This window comes from Vespa mandarinia, chromosome 4, assembly GCF_050613455.1.
Source record: "Vespa mandarinia isolate Hongniang chromosome 4, ASM5061345v1, whole genome shotgun sequence".
Lineage (NCBI taxonomy): Eukaryota > Metazoa > Arthropoda > Insecta > Hymenoptera > Vespidae > Vespa > Vespa mandarinia.
The window spans coordinates 3,631,392-3,655,016 of record NC_140813.1 but is presented as its reverse complement, the minus strand read 5'-3'; the positions used below and the strand labels follow the sequence as shown (position 1 = coordinate 3,655,016).

At 26.1% G+C, this 23,625-nt stretch overlaps 3 protein-coding genes across 7 annotated transcripts; 1 reads left to right on the top strand and 2 right to left on the bottom strand.

Annotated features, from left to right (window-relative positions):
• Positions 1-107: 107 nt before the first annotated feature.
• On the top strand, positions 108-3,819 carry Mcm3 (minichromosome maintenance 3). The gene is made up of 11 exons (XM_035875893.2): positions 108-282; positions 362-474; positions 568-776; positions 861-991; positions 1,071-1,309; positions 1,435-1,677; positions 1,760-2,123; positions 2,216-2,520; positions 2,607-2,757; positions 2,845-3,329; positions 3,455-3,819. Exons 1-11 carry the CDS (start codon positions 211-213, stop codon positions 3,651-3,653), a joined length of 2,511 nt encoding a protein of 836 aa, XP_035731786.1. The 5' UTR covers positions 108-210; the 3' UTR covers positions 3,654-3,819.
• A 1,151-nt stretch (positions 3,820-4,970) lies between these two features.
• Positions 4,971-13,815, bottom strand: LOC118445835 (sodium leak channel NALCN-like). The gene is made up of 29 exons (XM_085656296.1): positions 13,669-13,815; positions 13,296-13,429; positions 13,039-13,224; positions 12,740-12,963; positions 12,394-12,668; positions 12,035-12,282; positions 11,561-11,950; positions 11,253-11,444; positions 11,030-11,167; positions 10,756-10,962; positions 10,460-10,656; positions 10,267-10,389; positions 9,996-10,169; positions 9,755-9,934; positions 9,344-9,596; positions 9,087-9,254; positions 8,800-9,008; positions 8,611-8,731; positions 8,387-8,520; positions 8,095-8,260; positions 7,682-7,876; positions 7,388-7,605; positions 7,080-7,303; positions 6,831-6,967; positions 6,602-6,738; positions 6,303-6,459; positions 6,053-6,178; positions 5,779-5,953; positions 4,971-5,703 (listed from the first exon to the last, which is right to left on the bottom strand). Exons 2-29 carry the CDS (start codon positions 13,398-13,400, stop codon positions 5,528-5,530), a joined length of 5,235 nt encoding a protein of 1,744 aa, XP_085512422.1. The 5' UTR covers positions 13,401-13,429; positions 13,669-13,815; the 3' UTR covers positions 4,971-5,527.
• Positions 13,816-14,363: 548 nt separating this feature from the next.
• Positions 14,364-23,046, bottom strand: LOC146873043 (ATP-binding cassette sub-family C member 5-like). Of its 5 annotated transcripts, none has more exons than XM_085656586.1 (25): positions 22,894-23,046; positions 22,381-22,739; positions 22,175-22,324; positions 21,905-22,063; positions 21,673-21,820; positions 21,359-21,592; positions 21,098-21,271; positions 20,854-21,001; positions 20,629-20,777; positions 20,289-20,399; positions 19,355-19,465; positions 18,394-18,539; positions 17,806-18,255; positions 17,599-17,725; positions 17,381-17,526; positions 17,174-17,295; positions 16,928-17,115; positions 16,510-16,786; positions 16,247-16,400; positions 16,040-16,168; positions 15,697-15,973; positions 15,453-15,618; positions 15,185-15,368; positions 14,917-15,109; positions 14,364-14,855 (listed from the first exon to the last, which is right to left on the bottom strand). In XM_085656586.1, the coding sequence occupies exons 2-25, from the start codon at positions 22,455-22,457 to the stop codon at positions 14,598-14,600; spliced, it is 4,278 nt and encodes a 1,425-aa protein (XP_085512712.1). In that variant the 5' UTR covers positions 22,458-22,739; positions 22,894-23,046; the 3' UTR covers positions 14,364-14,597. The 5 variants fall into 5 exon arrangements, with proteins under 5 accessions (XP_085512712.1, XP_085512713.1, XP_085512715.1 ...); XM_085656587.1 differs by having other exon boundaries at positions 21,742-21,820; XM_085656589.1 differs by lacking the exon at positions 19,355-19,465.
• Between the last annotated feature and the right edge of the window lie 579 nt (positions 23,047-23,625).

Here is a 23,625-nt window from a genome sequence, read left to right as displayed (position 1 = left end):
ATACATGCAAGTTGAATTTGATTGGTTCGTTCGTTTTATGAAAACTCTCGAATACGATAGATGTATATGAAAACGAACCTCATGGTTACTCAGTTTTCCCGCGTAAAATCAGTATATATTAACTCGTTTGAGTTGTTGAGTTTATTGCTATTATTCTATGTGTTTCGTTTAATTATTTTAAATAAACAAGAAACATAATTATCGATAAATATGACTTCAATCGATATAGATCAAAGACTTGAAGAATTACAACGAGAATATGTTGACTTTTTGGATGACATGGTATATAATTTAAATATCTTCTATTCTTATATCATGTCAATTGAATAAAATGATCAAAATGTATATTAAATTATTACAGGAAGATCAGGGTATATATGCCAATCTGGTTAAAAATATGATTGAAGAAAATAAATATAGATTATATGTAAATATTAATGATTTAAGAAGAAAAAATCCTCCACGTGCTATTAGGTACTGTTATTTTTTAAAAAATCTTTTGCAAAATGTTATCATAATTGCAAAGTATAAATCTCATACTTCTTAATTTTATTTTTATAATTACAGTTTATTAAATAATTCTTTCGAGGAACAATTAGCATTTCAAAATGCATTAAGACAATATGTTGCTAATGTAGATACAGATTATGCTAAAGGAAATGTAGATTTTTTTATAGCATTTGAGGGAAGTTTTGGAAACAAGCACGTCACACCAAGAACATTAACTTCGCGTTTTTTGGGTAATTTAGTATGTATCGAAGGTATTGTGACAAAATGTAAGTATATACATTTATATATATTTTATTATATACAATTAAAATAAAATATCATTGGTCATATTTCTAATTTATTTATTTAAGGTTCCTTTGTGAAACCTAAAGTTGTACGTAGTGTTCATTATTGTAGTACAACGAAAACAGTAATCGAAAGAGCTTATACAGATTTAACTTCAATAGAAGCATTTCCACAATCTGCTGTATATCCTACTACAGTAATTATTTTTACTTTTATTTAAAAATATTTTTTGCTAAGTATTTTACATTATTTACAATAAATATTTTTTATTTAAGGATGAAGATGGAAATCCACTTGAGACAGAATTTGGCCTATCTACATATAAAGATCATCAAACTCTTACGATCCAAGAAATGCCTGAAAAGGCACCAGCTGGACAATTGCCACGTAGTGTTGATATCATATGTGATAATGACTTAGTAGATTTATGTAAACCAGGAGATCGAGTTCAAGTTGTAGGAAATTATAGGTGTCTTCCAGGAAAACAAGGGGGCTATACAAATGGCACATTTAGGTTTTTAAATAAATTTTTTTTTTTATTTTATTTTATTTTTTTTTTTTTTTTTTTTTTTTTTTTTTTTTTTCATAAAAATGAAAATGTCATTTATGTACATTATAATTCTTTTTCATTTCCTACAGGACAGTTGTAATTGCCAATAATATTATGCAATTAAGCAAAGAAGCTAGTCTCTCTATTTCACATGATGATGTAGCAATGTGTAAAAAATTAGCTAAAAGTAATCCATGTAAAAATATTTTTGAACTTTTAAGTAAATCTTTAGCACCTTCCATACATGGCAATGAGTACATAAAAAAGGCTATTCTATGTCTTTTGCTTGGTGGTGTAGAAAAAATTTTACCTAATGGTACAAGACTCAGAGGGTACTATCACAGAAAATTAATAGAATACGATAATTTTCACTTACATTTTTCAAAAACTCTAAAACTTCCATATTATTTGTAGAGATATTAATGTTCTACTCATAGGAGATCCATCTGTTGCAAAATCTCAACTTTTACGATACGTTTTATGTACTGCCCCACGTGCTATAGCAACTACCGGCAGAGGTTCATCTGGTGTAGGTTTAACAGCTGCAGTTACAGTAGATCAAGAAACTGGAGAACGTAGACTTGAAGCAGGTGCTATGGTCTTGGCTGATCGCGGTGTTATTTGTATTGATGAATTTGATAAAATGTCAGATCTTGATAGGACTGCAATTCATGAAGTAATGGAACAAGGAAAAGTTACTGTTGCTAAAGCTGGTATTCATGCTAGTCTAAATGCACGTTGTTCGGTTTTAGCTGCTGCAAATCCTGTTTATGGAAGGGTAACAAAATTATATTTGGATAAAAAATTGAATTTAAATTTAATTTTTACTTTATAAGAACTTCATGTAATTATAAATATATATGTTTACAGTATGACCAATACAAAACACCAATGGAAAATATAGGATTGCAAGATTCTCTGCTTTCACGTTTCGATTTGTTATTCGTAATGTTAGATATAATAGATTCAGAGCAGGATCATGTAATCAGTGATCATGTTGTGAGAATGCATAGATACAGAAATCCAATAGAACAAGATGGAGAAGCTTTACCATTGAGTAGTAAATTAGATATGTTAACAACTAAAAATCAGGATGAAGAACTTACTGAAGAAATAGAAAAACAAGTCTATCAGAAATATGATCCTATGTTGCATGGGCAATCATGTGCAAAAAGGTATATTAAAAAAAAAAAATATATATATATATATTATTTTATATTACATATATGTAATATTATATTAAATAAATTTATTTTTTTAGTGATCAAATTTTGAGCATAACTTTTATGAGAAAATATATTCATATAGCACGTTGTATGAAACCAAAATTAACAGAAGAAGCCAGTGAAGTTATAGCCGACGAATATTCGAAACTTCGATCAGAAGATTTGCTTGAGTCTGATGTAGCAAGGGTATCGTATTATATTCTATAGATAAAATGATATTATATAATTGATATTAAATGATATTATTATTCTTTTCTACGCTATATTTTTTAGACGCAACCTGTAACAGCTCGTACTTTAGAAACAATGATTAGATTGTCGACTGCACATGCAAAAGCACGTTTATCAAAAAATGTTACTGCTGAGGATGCTCAGGCAGCCATTGAATTGATACAGTTTGCTTATTTCAAGAGGGTGTTAGAAAGAGAAAAAAAGAAACGTAGAAGACGCGATAGTGATGCTAGCACAAATAGTAATGAAGATGAACCAGGTAGAGGGGCAAAGCGTTCAAGAAGACATCATGATGCACCGGGAGAATCTACTAGCGATCCTTATGAATACAAGAGCGATACTGATGAATCTGTTGATGAATTTACAAGAAGGACTACTAGATCTCGATCTCAAAAAACAACTGCTACTTCTTCGACTACAGCCTCTCAGAGCTTAGTCCAAAGTAGTGAAGAAGCTGTAGCTTCTACAGAGAAATCATCTGAAGAAACAATTACAGAGGAATCACCTGCAACTATTACAGAAGAGAGGTATAACAAATAATAGATAATATTTTGTATTGAATAAAAGAATTCTAGTAATATCACTTATCTTATCATATACAAGAAATAGGAATAATGCATGTAATGTATTTTTTTTTTTTTTTTCATTTTAGGTTGAAAGTTTTTCGATCTCTACTTCATAAATTATTCCAAGAACAAAGAGTTCAATCTTTACCTCTCTCTAGAGTTCGAAATTATTTGGATACGCAACATACTCCAAATTTTACACCTTCCGAAATTACTGCTGCGATTAATAAAATGACGGATGATAATCAAATTATGTCTGCAGATGATAATATTTTTCTGATATAATTTAAATTTCGTAATTAATAATTTTATAATACATGTATTGTTAAAGTAAAATTTAAAAATATATTCTAATAGTACTCCATATTTTTTATACAATTTTGTGTAATATAATTAAAAATAATTTTATCTATTAACATTTATTAATTTTATATGTATATAATACAACACATTGGCACGTAAACTAGCAACAATAATCAACATTTATTACAGAAATATAAACACAATATAGTATACAATAGCTAAGTTTCAGATTTTATATAAATATGTCATTCTACATTTCATGTAATTATATGCGTGTATATATATATATATATATATATATATATATATATATATATATATACACATAAATATATAAATTGCTGCATTATATATAACTTTAAATATATTTAACTAATATTCAGGTATTTTTCCTCACACATATCTTATTATCATAATCTCATTTTTCTTTTATTTTTATACAAAAGCTCCTTGTTAGTTACTTTTGCTTCTATTTGTTCTTTTACATATATATATACAATCTATTTTTTATATTATGAATTTATTTATTTATTATATATTGTTCTCATTTTACATTTACAACAGTTTAAATAAGTACTGGCACTCTTCAATAATCCTGAATAAATTCTCTATATTATTATTTTTTAATCTTAACATATATAAATTTAATTTTAATTAAAATTTAATTCCAATTCAAATTGTGCTTCTATAGAAATTCCTTTAAACTTTGTATTACATCTATTGTTATAACAAACATTTTGTGCCGATCGCAATTATTGCGAAAGATACCAATAACAATTTATTATTGTTGTAATATTTTTAAGAAGGAGTATAATTGTGAATAATATTACTATTGTACAAAACTTAATCATTTTTTATGAGAACTATTAAAAATTTGTAATAAATGTGATATAATTTCTTTAGCCTACAAAGATAAAATCCTTTTCATTTTTATTTTTTTTTTTTATTCATAAAAATGTAATGTGTATTGTACTCTCTATCTCTTTCTCATAATTATCTTTTTTAATATTAAATAAATACATTTTAACTATGATTTGATGATTTATAGTATAAAATCTGTTTTCCATTCTATGTTATAGATATTCAACTTTTATGACATGATTTATAAGATTATCGTAAAACAAAAGAACAATTCATTTTTTTAAACAATATTTTAAACAAAATAAATTAAAAAAAAATGTTACTGAATAGTACAAAATATTGATAACTATGTTATCAAATTTTTTAAAACTTGTTATATAAAATAAAATGAAGCTATTGGCGTTCAATAAATTATAAATCCCATATGGCAGTGATTTCATAGTTTCTTAAAAAAATAGATTATGGTTACTTTAAAAAACATAAAAATGAGAACTATTTGTAAAAATATACATGTATAAGATTATCGATTAAAATAAATTTTCTATAAAAAAAAAAAAAAAGAAAGGAAAACCCAGTACATTATTGCATGCAGTAACCTTAAACATTCAAAAATTAAATTATACATTAATCGGTATGATTATGAGTGATACTGATATCAGTCCTTCTGTAAGTTACAATAGAAAAAAAAAATCACTTAATATAAAATCTATTATACATACGTATCTTTTTTTTTTAATATATAATTTTAAATGGAATATTTGACAAACAATTGTTTTGAAAAGACGTATGGGCGTACAAAATCTCCATTAGGACGATTATTTGAAATAGTTAGGCACGTATATTATATTAACTTCATCTTCAATTTTATGTAATCTATTCTTTCATTTTTAATGTGTGTGTGTGTGTGTGTGTGTGAATGCGTGCGTGCGTGCACGCGCGCACGTGTATATATATATACACACATATATTTATCTAATATCTTCTTTGTACATCTTCTAATCCTCATCATTGGATTCGCTACTGTAAGCTAACTGTTCTTTCCACCATTCTCGGACTTCAAGCATGACGCTAGAAATTTTAGGAGTACTTAATTTAGAATTTACAGGTTCTCTCTGCTGTCTATTTTGTTCTGTATTTTCTGTGAGATGCGGTAAATTATTTTTTACTGTAGCTGAAAGTATAAATGAAATTAGAAATATTAAATTATGCTTTAGAGTGTTGATAAAGTTCAATGAAATTAATTTACGTGGTGGTCTGTTGTTTCTTTTCTTGGATGGAGGGATTTTATCTTTATCAGATCTTACAGAAGCAGGATCTGATAATGTTGGAACAAGGTATTTTCTACCTGATCCACTTCCAATACTGTCAGATCTTGGCAATACTACAGGCTTTTTTGCTTTATGACGCAATCCATCTACATCCTAATAAAATTAATATAATTCATTGTAATTATGAAATATAAATATATTTGTAACACACATACGCTCTCGCGCGCATATATGTATATGAATATAACTCACTTTTCCTTCGTCTTCTTCTTCACGTTCCTTGGTCGTTTCTTTACTTTTAACTTCAATAAAATCTTGTGGAGTTATAGCGACATCATTTGTAGCACGAAGGCCTGCGATAAGACTATTTTGTTGCTTCTAAAATGCATATCTATATCGATTTTTTGTTCTTACAAATTATTTAAAAGCATTATGATCTTTAATTCAAGTTTTACTTTTACATTTAGAACTATGCAAATATAAATGAAATTATTTATCATACCCCTACCGCTCTTATCTTCTTTAAACATCCTTCCAACCAAGTCCTAATTGTTTGTTTTGCAACTTCTTCTTCAATAATATATTCAAATTCTTCTCTTGCAAGTAATTCTTCTAACTGAAGTGCTTTTCTAATATCCACCGAACGATAAGATAACATGCTGTAAAAATAAATAATACATTATATTTTTCCATTCAGAATAGAATTATCTTATATGATTTTAATATATATATATATATATTAAAATATATATATGATAAAATATATATATGAATATTAATTTGACGTTTATTTAAACATACTTAATAACATCATGAAATGTAACATCTTCTCCATTGTGAAGTCTTTCCAATTCATAACACATGTATTTGAACAACAAACGATCTTTCTGCGGATCTGTTTCTAATCTTCCTTTCAATAATCGTAAAATAAACTTTACCTATGGGAGATCAAATATCATTATTTGTCATTATTAATAAGTAACAATATAAAATATAAAAATTGTTAAATAAACATTTTTTATAAACATACCCTTTTTACTGGTATGACACCTTTCTGATGATTATCAACGACATTCCAAGTATTTTGAAAGTTTCTAATATCTGCATAAGAAAGTAATGCGTCTTCTTCGTTTGAATAGAATAAAGAAAAATTTTCCATGATAATAGCTGTTAAAAATAAGTTTCAATAATTTTACAATTTATATTTATATATTTATTATATTTGTAATATTTACAAATAAATAATTAAAGAGTAAATATATTTTATATTTAAACATACCTACTAAAAGATTTAGGACGATATAAGTAATAATTACATAAAATGTACAGAAATAAATTAGGGATGCATGAAAATTTCCACAGTCTGTTTCCCAATAATTGGCAGCAGGAGTACAGTAAGGTGGCTGAATCATACAATCATGCATAATTTTATTCCAATCTTCTCCTGTGACAATGCGAAATAGCATAGCAACACCAGTAACGGGTGATTCAAAATTAGCGCGTCTGTAAAATATCAAAATATAAATTGATTTACTTTTTAATAATTATAAAATTATTGTGTATCATTTAAATTTGTCTATATTATACCTTCCTATTCCTTCTCCATATTTTACTGTTCCAAAAATAATAGTTCCTGCTAGTGCATAGAAGAATACCAAGAGGAACATTCCAAATATAATGAAGAAACTTTTGCAAACAGATACACCAACAGTCAACATCAACATCTTGAGTGTTGTATGTTTGCCAGTGATTGTAAAGAATCTAAGAATTACAACCATGAAGCCAATAAGATATGATAAATCATTCTGTAAAAGAGAAATTTAATTAATTTGTATATTATATTTTTAAAACAATTATAATAATAAATTTATTTTAACATACCTTCATTGTACAATGAATGATGATCCAAATAACGCCCACGACTGTCACGAGCAAATCATATCTGTTTCTTCTGGACTGCCAATAGCCACGTGGTGTAAAAGCAATGTTTTTCATAATGACTTCTATGAGGAAGATTAGTGTCAGAATCGTGGACACCGTAGCTAGAGCTTCCGTGTGTTTTTCCTCGATTCTCCACTTGAGATAAATAAAATAAAATACAATTAATATAATTACGTTACTTTTACCACGGTCTAATGGTAGCCGGTAAGGAACACATGATTCAAAGCAACAGTCTTTGAGTTCTTAACAGAACCAATGACTTAAATATCATTTTTTTTTTCACACTTTATATAATTTCCTTTTTTATAAATAAGAATAATCATTAGCAGAATAACGTTTAAGTTTCAACTCACAGAAACGTATAGCAGACCGCTGTTTATAAGTACCATTACTGCAATGAATCTTTTAAAGTAAATATTTTGTGTAATATCATAAATATATGCTCTAAACTTTTTGCCATCAGGCCGTGGTGGTAAATGTAAGGGTTGGGCAATCTTCAATCGTTTTTTTAAATCACACCTAAAAGATAGTACGAATAACGTAATATTTTCTTAAAAAAAAAAAAAAAAAAGAAAAGAAAAAAAGAAAAGAAAAAAAAGAAAAAAAATCATTGCGTGAGTTGTAAATATGCGAAATTACACTTACCATCTTCTTTGATCAACTGTTAATAAAGCTGTACCTTTATTTTCAGAGTAATTTGCTATAACAACGCCCACAAAAAGAGTTAAACCAATCATACAACCAAGGAAGATATAAATATGAATATAGATTGCATGTACCTAAATGACGTATACATAATTACTTTAATTAGCCGATATTTAGTTTGTAATATGATCTTTCTTCTATTAAATCAAAAATGATTAACTTACCGGGCCAAGAGCTTTAATTAGGACATCTCTAACATCAAGCCAACCTTTGAAAGAAAGTACTTCAAAAAGAGCCATCATAGCATCGCCTATATTATCAAAATTAAATCTTCTTGGATTTGCCCTAAAATACAATGTAAAAATTTATATCATAATATACAACAACAATTAATGTTATATATTAAAGCTTACCATACACGAGGTACTAATATGGATGGATAACTTTCATTTTGTCCTGGTCTTAATTTCATCTTTGTTACAAAAACTCTTCTCATGAATACTCCAACACAATTTTCTCGTTTCAAAATAGTAGGATCATTGCAACGTGCCAACCTACCGCCATAAAGTTGAACACCATAACTTGCAAATATAAACATGAGTAGTATTAATAAAGTGGATACCTAAAAAATTTTACAATATTAGAGGACATAACTTAAAAATTTAAGGATTATTAAAAACTATTTAATTTAATTATGTACCAGTAATATTTCCTTGAAACCTCTACATAACTCATAAACAACTTTTCTCATATGTGGCACAAGAGTAAATATTCTTAAAGGTCTGACACAGCGTAAAATCATAAGCAATTGAGCACTAGAATTTGGAGGTACACTTTTGGGCATCCAACATAAAAATACAAGGCTTACCTAAAGAAAAACAAAAAAAAAATTTACAAAAATTATGATTTTTTTTACAATCAAATAATTGATCATATTGATCTAAAAAAAAAACTTACAATATAAATGAAAACATCAAGAACTGAAGCGACGTCTTTGATATAAGCTTTTGGTGTAAAAAATAAGCCGTCTGCTAATATTTTCAAAGCTAATTCTATGCTCATGAATATTACAAAACCATATTCGGCTATTTGTAGTGCAGGAATTTCCATTACACGATATCGAGGAGTTTCAAACATCATAGAAATACAAGATAAAGTTGTTGCACATATCATTACCCAATCGAGATATGTAACTAATCCTAGAAAATTGCTGAAAAAAGATGATAAATTATTTATAATTTTCTAATTTCACACACACATATATATATCTAAAATTAGAAAATTATAAATAATATATATATATATACATACATAAAATTGAATAAAAGCAAATAAATATAAAAAATAATGATCCAAAATAATACTTACTGTAAACTTTTATATTGTACTTTTCTTTCTTTCCCCGTCAAAGGATCTTTTAATCTTGCATCATATCTTGCATAAACTAACAATTGACAAATTTTACGGAATTTACTCTCACGTGGTACAGCGAAAAGTGGTGTATCAAAGAATGGATGATTTTCTCTTAAGTCGTCTTCTCGTTGATTTCTATTAAAAACAATTTAATTATTAACAACAATCATTAATAAATATAATCAATACTTATTACCTTCTCATTTCTGCTTGTTGTCTTTTTGCTTGTAATAATTTAATATCTAAATCATGTGGTCTACTTCGAGATGAGCTAACTCTATTTATTCCTCCTATATCTCCATTTTCCATAAGATGTTCATAAGTTTGCTTCAATTTAATTGATCCACTTCGAACACTTCTTCTTATAGATCTGTCAGTAAGATTATTTTTTTAAATTTATATAAATTCACTTCGTTATATAACATTAATTTCATTTAAATATATTCATATTATTATTGTTATTTTACTTCTTTTGATCAATACGGAGTTGCTTAGCACTGCTAACTGTACCCTGAGGCTTTAAAAGTCCTTTTCCAGGAACTGGTATCATCGCAGAATCTCCCAATAGAAGTCTCTGATTATTTGAATCGCTGCACAATTTTATAATTGAGAAAATATTACAAGATAAAATACGAATTTAAATAAAATTTATAGACTTACTTTATTATATAAATAACGGCTGCTTTTTTTAAGCTGGTAACAACATTCCTTACTTTTGGTGGATTATTCAATATCTTAACAGGACGTTGTTTTCTATATATTATTTTCGAATCAAAAGTCTCATTTATCTTCTTTGCACCTTCATTCTCATCGTCTTCTACTTCTAATACAAACTGCCGCATAAAGCTTTCACGAACCTAATAAAAATTAACAATATTTGTTATATAATTAAGAAGAATATATTAAAGAATAGATAGAAATTATTTAGAGGAGATAAAAATATAAATTTTTTTTACTTTTGGAAGATTAAAGTCTGATGGTACTTTGTGCAAACAAGTCATTTGTGGACTATCAGGAAATTTTTCAAAAATTCTTAATCTAAATGGCAGAGTCTCCTTTATTTCTGCACTTTGTTCACGAAATTTCAATTGCTTCAATTTTTTTATATCTTCATCCAATTCAAGATTATCCAAAATTACAGCAACAAAAAGACTTAAAACAATCTGCAAAGGAATTAGTTAAAAATTAAATATATATTTACAATATTTTGTATAATAATGATAATATTACCAATGTGACAAAGAGATGATATAAAATAAAATACACAGCAACAAATGGTGCCATAGTCTCATGTGTTCTTAACATAGTTTCATCCATAACATCAACCCAAGCTTCTTGAGTAAGTATTTGAAACATAGACATAAAGGCCTGAAAAGAATAATCAATATAAATCATTAAATAATAAATCCTTGAGCAATTAACAATTATTATAATATAATTTTGTACTTTTTACCTCAGGAAATGTTTCAAATTTAGTAAAGTCACATAGAAAACAAAATAGTTGCATAGAAATACTGGAAGATATCACCAACAGGCACATGGTGAAGATGATAAGACTACCTAATTTTTTTCCAGGTCCAAATATTTTGTATACAAAATCTTCTAACATTGGAGATGCTTTAATTAATCTAACCACTCTGAGAACCTGTTGAAAAAAAATATCCAATAAAAAGTAATCTGTTTTTTTTCGTCTTTAATATATTTTCAATGTATATTATATTATATGTGTGTTCATTATGAAAATGAGATAGATATAAAGACCTGGAAATAAGTGAATGCAGAAAGATAGCAGACTGGAATGATGTGAATAGTTGTGCCAATTGCAAGCAACAGTTCAAATTTGTGGATAGAGTGCTTGTAATAACTTCGAAAACCAAGGCACCAAATTTTGAATAAAGTTTCTAAATCCAGAAAGATTGTAAAAGCAATTTCAGCATAATAATAATTATCATAATAAGTGTGCCTTGGCTTCTCATCATGTTTGAAACTCATTGTTGCTGTAGTTATACCATTTGCTAATATGATACACATTACGACCATACGAAAATGTGGTGATCTGAGAATTGCATGACAAATTGGTGATGCTAATCCTCCATGTTTATTTTCGTCCAAAGTTACCAATTTCCAACCATTATCATCACCAGTTAAAATCTAAAAAGATATTAATTTGATCATAATTTATAATATAATATATAATATATATATTAATTGGTGAATTATAGATTTTTAAATGACCTGTGATGCCGAGCTATTGCTAATATGTCCTCTCACACCCCACATTTGTTGAAATTGCACTCTAATTTCATTAAAAGTTTCAGTAATAACAGCAATAAAAACATTTTTAACTAGCCAAGCAAGAAAGAATATCATAGTACTAAAGTAAAGCACAGCGCGCCAAGCAGGCAAACTATCAATTGCACGATACATGATAAAAACCCATCCTTCTTGGGAAGCAGCTTGATAGACTGTGAAAATGCTAGTAGCTATAAAAAAAAAAAAATCACATCAATTAATAATATAAATATTCATTATTGTAAATATAAAAAAGATTTATTTTTACGAAAAATTATTTAACATTAATTATAATATATTACCAAATTCATCAAAGCCATTAAAACCCATAATGTATTTTGATAACTCCAATTTCATACACATCATTCCTTCAGGGCATTGATATCCTGATTCTGGATCAGTAGAACAAAATGTATCAGGTATAGCCAAACTATTTATTGTAATATGATGTGGATCTGTAGTGTTTAAAACGCAATGATTTTTAAGTTCACCAAAGAATTGCACACCAAGTAAACCGTATAGAGACATAAAAAAAAGGAAGAAAAGGGTTACATTGTAAATTTGTTGACTCGAACGTCTGTAAGGAAAAAATATTATCTTCATATTTGTACTTGAAATAATTCTTTATTATTTCTATAATTTCCTTACTTGAAGATTTGATTAATTCTAGCCTTGGGCATGGAGAATTTAAGGAAAACACGAAGAAAACGTATCATAATCAATGGTCTTGGTGCACGTACGATAGATGCATAACTGAACTTCAAAACAAAGCCAAGCATTTCAAACATTTGTAATATGACTGAAAGCCAAAGAAAAATCACCATACTGGCATCGAATTGACACCAGTGATCCTTTAAATAAGATTTTTCCCTCTGGAATTATTTTTTAATATAAAAAATACTGTTAAATCCTATAGTTTTTTTTCTACATATAAGTAAAGAATTTACCTTCAGTATTCCACGAATATACATTTTGGCTATCATTTCAGCAGTAAACAGGAAAGTAACTATCAAATCACAAACAAATGTAATATATTGCAGTGGTGGAATTTCTTCAAAAGTTTTTGGTGTGTTTAAACAAACTGAAGCCAATGATATTAATGCACAGGACCGCATCAGTCTTCTTACCCATAACTATAAAAAAAAAATATAATTAATTTAAGGACTATTTCATTAATAAATTTTATTCAATTATTTATTTTTACCTTATTAACCCATTCTATATCAGCGCTCTCATTGAGGGACTCCTCCGGACCATAATCAGCCAGGACAGGTTCCCCTTTGAGGCTCTGTTTCCGCCCCAACATCATAATTGGTATTATATTCGCAATGGTGATGCCTAAAAGTAAATGAATGACATTATACCTATAACGTATCTATATATCCTAAGATCGTAGTAATATATAACAAATTATCATTTATGTGTACATTATATATTCTGCAATTATGTTCAGATGTTTATTAAAAACTGATTTATCTCTTTATAATCTTTAGTAATATAATAATGATACACGTCAATTGAAATTCAAATAATTCCATATATAAAATAAATCTCGTTATGTCAACACTTTCACGCACCTTTCTTTTGGCAATTCGAATAATGACAGCACTGCCTTTACGGCATTTTATATAGACTACATTTCAATATTAATAAACAACAAAAAAAAAAAAATATTAACGTTTAATAAACATTTTAACATTAACAAATTGTCGATCTAATGAACATTTTTCAGCTGCGATCAGCCTTTTTCAGACAGCTGAATACTTCGCGGCGAGCATGAGCAGATCCATTTTCTTGAGAACTAATCAATATTCCGAAATTTGTTATCAACCGAACTTAATCATTTTATAAACTGTCTTTATTATTTCGTTACTTTGTTTTATGTAATATATAAGATTTATATAATATTTTTACAAATTTTTTTTTAAACTTGTTTAATTCACATACATATATTTTTTACATTTTTAAGAAAGTACAAAATTTTATTACTTATATAAATTTTTATTATACACTTTTAAAAATTATATGTGAATAGAAATTTAATAACTATTTTTAAAAAAGAAATTATTTATAAATATTAATATCAAAAGAAAAACTATAAATTATTGGTTATAGTCTTAAAATAATAAATGTATATCACTATTACTATTCGATTATAAAATGTATATTAATCACATTTTTTTATTATAAACAATTAAATCTATGTAATCTATAATTACAATACAACTTAAAAATAAAAATAAAGGTATTTATAAGGAATATATAAAATTAAAATTATTATTCTGGCGAGTATTATAATTATTATTCTCTTATTGAAAGATTATTAGTTGTAAAATATAAGTTATCAAATGAGATAACATTACGTAAATTATAACATTATATGAAGTTAATAAACAAAATATTTTTTTGTATGTTAATAATTTTAAAGAAATGGCAATATTTCAACTTAGTCCTCTTTTATTTTCATATTTTATTTAAAATAAAATATTAAGGAATTAATTGCAGACTATTTAACTGCTTTTCTTATAATAGCCGTCATTTTAGAAAATTCAGAATTTGGATTCGAGAGAAGATTAGTTGGTGTATCCAATTCGAGAATAGATCCATTTTTCATAACAAGAATTTTGTCATATTTCATAATAGTTTGTAAACGATGTGCGATAGTTAAAACAGTACATTCTGCAAATTCATTTTGTATTGTATCTTGAATTGCTGTTTCGGTTTCTGGATCAACTGCTGCAGTTGCTTCATCCAAAATCAATATCTACAATATAAAATATACATAATATAATATATAATGAATAATTTTTACTTGATTATCTTACCTTGCTATTGCGCAGAAGTGCTCTTGTTAAACAAAGAAGTTGTTTTTCTCCAACACTGAAATTATTTCCACCACATTCTACAAACGCTTCAAGTTGACCATTCATTAATTTTACTTTTTCTTTAAGTCGACTTTTCTCAAGAGCACTCCAAATTTCAGTGTCGGAATATTTTTTAAATGGGTCCAAATTAGATCTATTCAAAAATTAAAATGTCTCATTAATTATTTTATAAATATAAAATTGAATCCGATTTTATCTGTATTTTTACCGTATTGTTCCATTAAATAATACTGGATCCTGTGGTATAATAGAAAGTTTATTTCTCAATAATTGTAATTCTATTTTTGATATATCTACACTATCAATTTTGATCACTCCACCACAGATTTCAACCAATCGAAATAAGGCTACTGTTAAAGAACTTTTTCCAGAACCTGTTCTACCTACAATTCCTAAAACACAAATGATATAATAAAAAAAAATATAAAATAATGCATCACATTAGCAGAAATATATTTGAAAATACAAAATCTTACCTATTTTTTCTCCAGTTTTGACGGTGAATGAAATATTAATTAATACAAGTGGTAATTCATTTCTATATTTCATTTGAACATTTTTAAATTGTATTTTACCAGAACTAGGCCAATTTTCATCTACTTTAATTAATGAGTCTTTGGGTGTATCTTCCTTTTCTAAATTCTGAATGTATAGAATAGTATATTATCACTATCAATTATTTTGGTAAACAGTTTGATAAACAAAAATTGTATTACATACCTTAATGTAATAATTTATTCTCTCCATACTGATAAAGCGTACCTCAGTCTCTGACATTAATCTGACAGTATATTGAAAGACACCTGAGATTTGAGTAGCATACGCCATGGCAAGGCCAGCAAGTGCAGCAGGTATTTTGCCTTTTAAAAAGATAATGAAGAATGCTGTGATAGAACAACAAGCAATTGCCAAACTATCCAATCTCACAGCAGACCAACGCATTGCTGCATTACACATGTAAGTGCATAAATTATTGAGATCCAATAATTCTTCAAACCTATATAATAATATAATTTATTGTAAATAATTATCTAATCTTATAGCATGTAAAAAAAATACTTACTTCTTTATAAAATTCTTTTCTTTTTTGAAAGCACGGATAGTATGCAAACCTTGAACAGTGGTTGTAACAAAGCTCAGAACAGGTGAACGTGAAGTACTTTCCATTCTTTTGAAATCTCTCATTGCAACTCTGCAATGTAAATAAATCAATAACTTTTTAATGCATTTTCTTATAAATTGAAAATGATAAGTATTACATAGGATTTACCTGAACATTTTGCTAACCAAAAAAAACACTGTGCCAAGAATAATTAAAGGTATAGAAAACCAAGGGAGAACGAAACATATAAAGAAAATAGCAACTATACAAGTGAAAATATTTTGTATCATATATTCCACTGCCAATGGTAAATAATTGTCCACTATAAATGAGTAACATATTAAATTAAAATTATTTTATATTATACGATTAAAATTATTTAAATTATATTAAATGCATAAAAATATACATGTATATATTTTAGTATATACCTTCATCTATATCTCGACTAAAAATATTTTGTATTCTACCACTTGGAGTGGTTTCAAAAAATTTCATGGGAGATGTAATTATATTTTTGAAAATAGTATTATGTATTGTTGTTGAAGCACGTATTGTGGCATATGTGATTACTAAGCCACGGATGAGGCTTGTCATAATTATAATACCAATACATGTAGCATAAATATTTCGATAATATGTGAAATTTGGATTGTCAATTATATTATCTGATAAAAGAGTACCATTACTGCCAGGAACAGTTGCATTCTTAAAAATATAAAAAAAGAAAAAATTTGTTATCAAAATTGTACTTTTTAATTTATCTTCTATTACTCTGAATTATATAAAATTATCTTTTATATTATATATATATATTCTATTCAGTATTTTCTATTAAAAACTACTTACTCCACCACCTGCTTTGATCCATACAACAAGCCACCATGAACTAAATGCCATACTACCTACATTTGAAAATAATATGGAAAATACTAAAAGGGCCATTAAATATCCACCAGCAGCTTTTATATATGCATGATATGTTTGCACTTTTACAGATCCAGTTTCAACCTTATCTTGTAATATTAAAGTTGTTCCTACACAAATAGAATTAATTATTTATTTTAAAAAGTATAAAAGATAATTTACTACTACCTCCATTATGAATTTTTTTTGAACTTTCTTCATCTTGCTTTTCTTGGGAATTAATAAGTTCAGTGTTTGATTCAGAATCGATATTATCTTCATCCTTATTTATAATTTGTCCATATTGATCTCTATAAAATAATAAAAATTAATATAAATAGTAATATAAAGCTTAAAATAATATACTAAGATAATAATTGTATTAAAATAACATACTCATTTAATTTATGTTTTGATTGTTGCAATATATTGTTTACTATTATAGCATATTCTTTATCCAACTGCATAAGTTCCATGTGCGTTCCGTGCTCGGAAATTGTTCCATTTTGAAGTAGATAAATTTGGTCACAGCATTCCAGAAACTATATAAAATAAAATCTGCCAAAAAACCAGCCTATGATAAAACTATTACTTTATCATTTATTGAAAAATACCTGAATTTGATGAGTAACAAGAACAACAGTTTTTTCTTTCAAAGCATCAAGAATTAATTTATTAAAAATATAATGTCCAACATGTGTATCTACTGCGCTCAGAGGATCATCCAAACAATAAATATCCCTAGAAAATTTTAAATTGATAACTGATTAGAATAAAAAATGAATATTTTAAAGCAAGTGAAATTAAATTGTAAAATCTACCGATTAGCATAAAATGCTCGGGCAAGTGCGACTCTCTGTTTTTGGCCTCCTGATAAATTTATACCTCTTTCACCAATTTCAGTTTCATCTCCTCCTGGTAACATATTTAGATCATCCTTTAAACTACATACTGTTAATGCTTGATAATAACGTTTAGCATCAAACTGTTCTCCGAAAAGAATATTCTCTTTAAGGGTTGCATTGACTATCCATGCTTGTTGGCTGACATATGCACAAGAGCCTTCTCTTGAAAGTTGTCCTTTTATTATTTGCAATTGACCCAATATTGCAAGCAAAAGACTAGACTTTCCACTGCCTACTTGACCACAAATTCCAATTAATTTGCCTTTAGGTGCACCAAATGTTATATCTGTAAGTATTTGAATATACATGTTCTCTTCGGGATGTTTAAGTTCTTCAAGTTCTGTTGTATTGGCATCTGAATCCTTTCTAAAATATTAGAAATATAAGAAAATCAAATAAAAAAGAATTAATATTTTTAATATTGTAGTATTATTATAGTAAGTTATAATTATAGAAACATTTCTTTTTGTCAAAACAAGATTTTTTATTAATATCCTTACTCACATTTTTTTGTTTTTGGATTTATTCAATATATTAGTTTGTTCTTTAGAATTATCAAAAACAAATGTTGCATTAGCAATTGCTATTGATTGTGATTTCATAATAGGTCTTGAAATGCAAATATTGCCTTTGTCCAATAACATAATTTTCTGTATGAATTTAATAACACATTAATCTATCTATATACATAATAATGATATATAATATATATACATTTTTAATATTTAATCACATTCACATAAGCACATACAGTATAATACAGCATTATTGTATACAAATTTTGCAATATTCCTATTACTTTTGTTGCTTCTTATTTATGAGTTTTTAAAATACTATTACCAATATCTTTTCTAAATGCTAAAAAAAAAAGCTAAGTACGAAGTAAAGAGAAAGAAATTTCTTTACAAAGAGAGAAATTTCTTATATAACAGAATTGTTTTCAAATCTATAGTCATTAATAAGTTAATTATAATAGCATGCTATTTCCAATACCAAATTTCCATTAAATTACTATTCCTAACATATTCTAAAATTCAATTGTAACAACTTATTTGTTTACAAATAATTTTTATAAAACAAACAAACATTGCTGACTATAACATAAAAAATAAGTATCTATTAATATGAAAAATATAGAATTCAAAATAACGTCACAAAAGCATATTAATAATTATAATGACTTTTGGAATATGTCAATACCTCTTCTTTTTAACATAAAATGCACAATAAAATTGTATGATTTATGACATAAATATACTCAAAATGTTAGTATATATTATGCAATATTAAAATATTTATACATTACAATTAAAAAAATTTACTACACATAATTATAAGTATATATTATGTAAAAGAATTATAAATAATTAATATAACATGCATTTGTAAATAGTTAGTAAAGTGTTATTAATTTAATTAATATTATTAATGTGATAATATTGTATAAAGATATAGAAATAAACACCTTTAATCTGTTGAAAGTTATCTTTGATGCAATAATATTAATTATAGCCACTTGCAAAAACATGAAACTAGTGCGAATTTGAGCATTGAGTAATGATACAAAGGGAAATACCTGAAAAAGCAATGTAGTGAAATATTATTTTAGTAATTCAGAAAACTTTCAACATAAGTATTTTTAATAATTATTTTTTTAGTTTAGTTAAACAGAAATGTATTATATATTTTTAATGCTCTATTTTTGTAATTATAATAAATATGTCTTCCTTTACATATACATTAAAATTATATACAAGATAAATAGAAAGCAATTATATTACACTTTCGCAGAACATTTTTTCCTTTATCTATTTAATCTATAACCCATCACTAAAAGCTTTCCCATATATGCTAAAGTTACATTTGAATTACTTTCATTTACATATTATTATTAGATATAATTCATGTGTATATTTCAATACATTGGGCTATCTAAGTATTTTGATCATGAAGCTTTGACTACATTTTGTTGTTTACTTTTTTATACTTATAATTGTTTTTCAATTATTTGATAGGAAGTTACATCTATTAAATATATATATATGTGATAACCTATAATAATGAAGAACTTTAGTTGTGACCCAATAAATAAATGTAAAATTATTTAGTTATAACATTTAAATCTAAGAATATTTATATATGAAGAACAGAATTATCAATCTTAAAAACTATAAAATTGTTAGTATATTGGTAAAATTATTATTTAAAATAAAATTGCACATAAAATACACAAAAATTGTTCTCTTAATAATATGTATAGAAAATATTATTTATTAAATTATATTAGGTCAGTCCAAAAGTTCGTGCACATTAGTAGCATGTATGTATGTAGCAAAATGCGCACTAACTTTTGGACTGACCTAATATATAAATTATAACAGTTTAAAATTTAAGAAAACCTGAAATCTTCTAAGGGTTATATGAGCGCCGATAATGTATCGCGTAGAATCCTTAAGTGCAACAAGTACCAGTCTCAACTGGTTCCAAAATAAAGATGCGATAGGAAAAGCCTGTAATATGTTCTTCAGTAAGTGCAACACTATTTATCATTGCATATAAAATATAATATTAAGATCTATAAAAACCTTTTTTTCACTATTGTTTTGCAAAATGATATAAATTAATGTATCATATATACTATATAATATAATATTTTCCAAAATATCTTATTTTCTCTCCTTTTTATTTAATGCATATAAATTTTTTATAATTACATTCCATTAATAATATAATACATACCTGTGCAGCTGTTAAATTAAATCCTCCAGAAACATGCGCCAAAAAAGTAATAACAGCGGAGATAATAGGCACAGCAGGTGTCAATGAAACACTAAGACTTTGAAAATATGCTATCTTATGTAGCCAATTCTTTTCCGTTTTACGTATGTCTGAAAAGTAAAAAATTTACTGATTGTATGAATTAATATATAATATTATACCTTTCGTTAATTAGTTAATAATTACTAAGCAGTTTTTGACAAAAATAATTCTCCCACGAATACATTTTGATCATCTTCATAGTTTCAAGAATTTCATTCATTAATTTCACACGAACATCAGTAATTTTTATTGCCTTACTTCGTAAATAACCATTTAAACGAGAAAGTAAATACTGAAATAGAACACACATATTTGTTTATATTATTAAATATTTATATATAACTTAAAATATAAAAATTAATTTATTATATTTCATTTTTTTTTGTACCTGTATAGGGTAAAATAAAAGAAATGCCACCATGCCCAAAAGAGCCATAGGATTGAAGAACTGTAATATATAAATAATACTACAAATGATAATAATAGGACTGGTAACAATCATTGGACCATATAGGATTACATCGAATAATCTTTGACTATCATTGGAAAATAGGTTCACTAACTAGGATAAAGAAAAAGATAAAAAAAAAATTATATATTAGAAAGTACTAATTAAATTAATAAAATAAAAATTGTTAATAAATTATACTTCTCCTATATTTATGTTTCCAACATTATTTAATCCAATAATTCTTTTATACAATAAAGCAGAACAAGATGATTTCAGTCTTAATGCTGTTCTATAATTAACAATCCAAGTCAATGTAAGAAATATTGTCCTCGAAAAATCACACAATGTTAACAATAATGCCCACTTTATTCCATCCCAAATGGTTCCTTCTGGGGATTGTACATATTCTAGAATATTTCTCATTAATATTGCCTACAAATTAATAAATTTTTATAATGTAAATACATGAAACATTAAAACAAAATGAATGTGAGAAAAAAATTTTAACATACAGGACTTATAAAACCAAAAATTACTGAGCAAGATAAAAAAATAGAACTGACAAATACTCTTGTGCGTACAAATTTCCATACAGCCATACAAAATGATGCATTATTAGGACCATTTCTATGTAATTCTTCTTGCCATAGATTTTCTAATCTAAAAGAATTTATACTTCTAAACAATGATATAAAACCTCACACAAAGAAAATTTTCATAAATAAATAATTATAATTTTTTTACCTTTGTAAATTATAAATACAGCTATCATAGGGTGAAATTAATGGAAGATCTGATAATAAAATACCCTTTTTGTATGCTTTCCATAAATATCTTGTCATCCATGTAACAAACATGTAAGAAAATAATCCAGCACTATCTGCTGGCATGGTTTCTTTGTCACTAAAAAATATTTGTCATGTAATTGTTCATTGTATAAATTATTATAATCATTATATTCACAAATATATTATACTATTATATATAAATGAATACTTTTGTAAAAATACATACGTTGTTTTAGGACGCATAGGTATAAAATTCTGCATTGCATGATTATATCGTACAATTCCTAAACCAGGAATATATTCCACATTGTGTTTGTGAATAGACAAGTTTTTATTTGGAAGAAAAAAATTTGGTCCATCGTTACCAGATGCTTGACTAAAAAAAAAATAGAAATATAATTTTAATGATAGATAAAGATATTTGTGCTTTACCTCTTATCTGCTTTATTCAGTTGATTATTTTCAATAGCCTCAGTAACAATATTTCTTTCACTTGTGTTTTTAACCATTGTCCTTCTAGAAAATTACTTTCAAATTACAGAAAAATATTTATTGTATTTGAATATATTAACACATCCAGAATGATTTTTGCCTCTTGTTTCTTTCATTTGAAGCATCAAGCATCTCCCGAACTGTTATAAAATACTTTTATGACGTTTATAGATTCATTAGGATTTTCACATCATGTCACTGATAACGTGTATATTCTAATCTTCCTTAATCAAAAAGACAAGGTTGAATAAATATAAAAGCGTTGTTTCATGCTTTAATCTTTGATATAAATTCGTGTCCTACAAATAAAATGCAATGAATGAAATAAATTAACTAAATCTTTTGTCTCCTTAACCTTATTTCGTATAGAAAATAACAATATTTTAATAAATCCGTGTTTCGTTTTTCAATACAGATATTGTTATATTATGGTTAAGTATTTTATTTCCTTGCCTTTTAAGTAATCATGATTTGATTGACTGCAATTGTGAGTAGTATATCTGATACGTTAGTCGCGTGACATTGCTGTCACATTGTGCCACATCACATTATTACCATAAAATAATTATACAAAATATTAAGCTGTGGTTAGTTATAAAATAAATTCTATGCATTTTAAAGATGTTTATATATATATATATATATATATATATATATATATATATAAACATATATATATATACTAATCGCTTATTTCCATAAATACGATAATTAATATTATTTCATTATATATTTATATATATAATATATAAATATCATATTTTTATAATGAAATAATATTAATTATAATAATTATGTAATATTAATATGAAAATAAACGATTAATATACAATTTCAAAATATTCATATACATCCACAGAGAAACACTACACACATATTTAAACGATGATCACTAAGTATTTAAAGATAATCTATTAAATTAAATTAAACGAGAAATTGTGTTTGATATCAATACTTATGAAAAAGAAATATATTAAACATTTAGCAATGAATGCATTGGTAAATATAGTGTAGGTATTATCATAAAAAGATTGAATAAGAAGATAACGTTTTTATTTACTATCTTTTTAAAGCACAGTTCACATTCGGCATTCATTATTACTATTTTATTTCATACACATGGCATAGGCTCGATTTCCACATATACAAAGTAGAATTTATAAAGGAACATAAACATATTCGCAA

Coding starts and splice junctions, on each gene's coding strand:
- LOC118445835 (XM_085656296.1), bottom strand. CDS start 13,400: ATGATGTTGGGGCGGAAACAGAGCCTCAAAGGGGAACCTGTCCTGGCT. Junction 10,963..11,029: donor ATCATCTCTTTGTCACATTG/GTAATATTATCA, acceptor ATTCCTTTGCAG/ATTGTTTTAAGTCTTTTTGT. Junction 7,877..8,094: donor GCGGTCTGCTATACGTTTCT/GTGAGTTGAAAC, acceptor ATTTATCTCAAG/TGGAGAATCGAGGAAAAACA.
- LOC146873043 (XM_085656586.1), bottom strand. CDS start 22,457: ATGGTTAAAAACACAAGTGAAAGAAATATTGTTACTGAGGCTATTGAA. Junction 21,821..21,904: donor TGTATTTATAATTTACAAAG/GTAAAAAAATTA, acceptor AAATTCTTTTAG/ATTAGAAAATCTATGGCAAG. Junction 15,974..16,039: donor GAAAAGAATTTTATAAAGAA/GTAAGTATTTTT, acceptor ATTATTATATAG/GTTTGAAGAATTATTGGATC.
- Mcm3 (XM_035875893.2), top strand. CDS start 211: ATGACTTCAATCGATATAGATCAAAGACTTGAAGAATTACAACGAGAA. Junction 1,310..1,434: donor TATACAAATGGCACATTTAG/GTTTTTAAATAA, acceptor CATTTCCTACAG/GACAGTTGTAATTGCCAATA. Junction 2,124..2,215: donor CAAATCCTGTTTATGGAAGG/GTAACAAAATTA, acceptor ATATGTTTACAG/TATGACCAATACAAAACACC.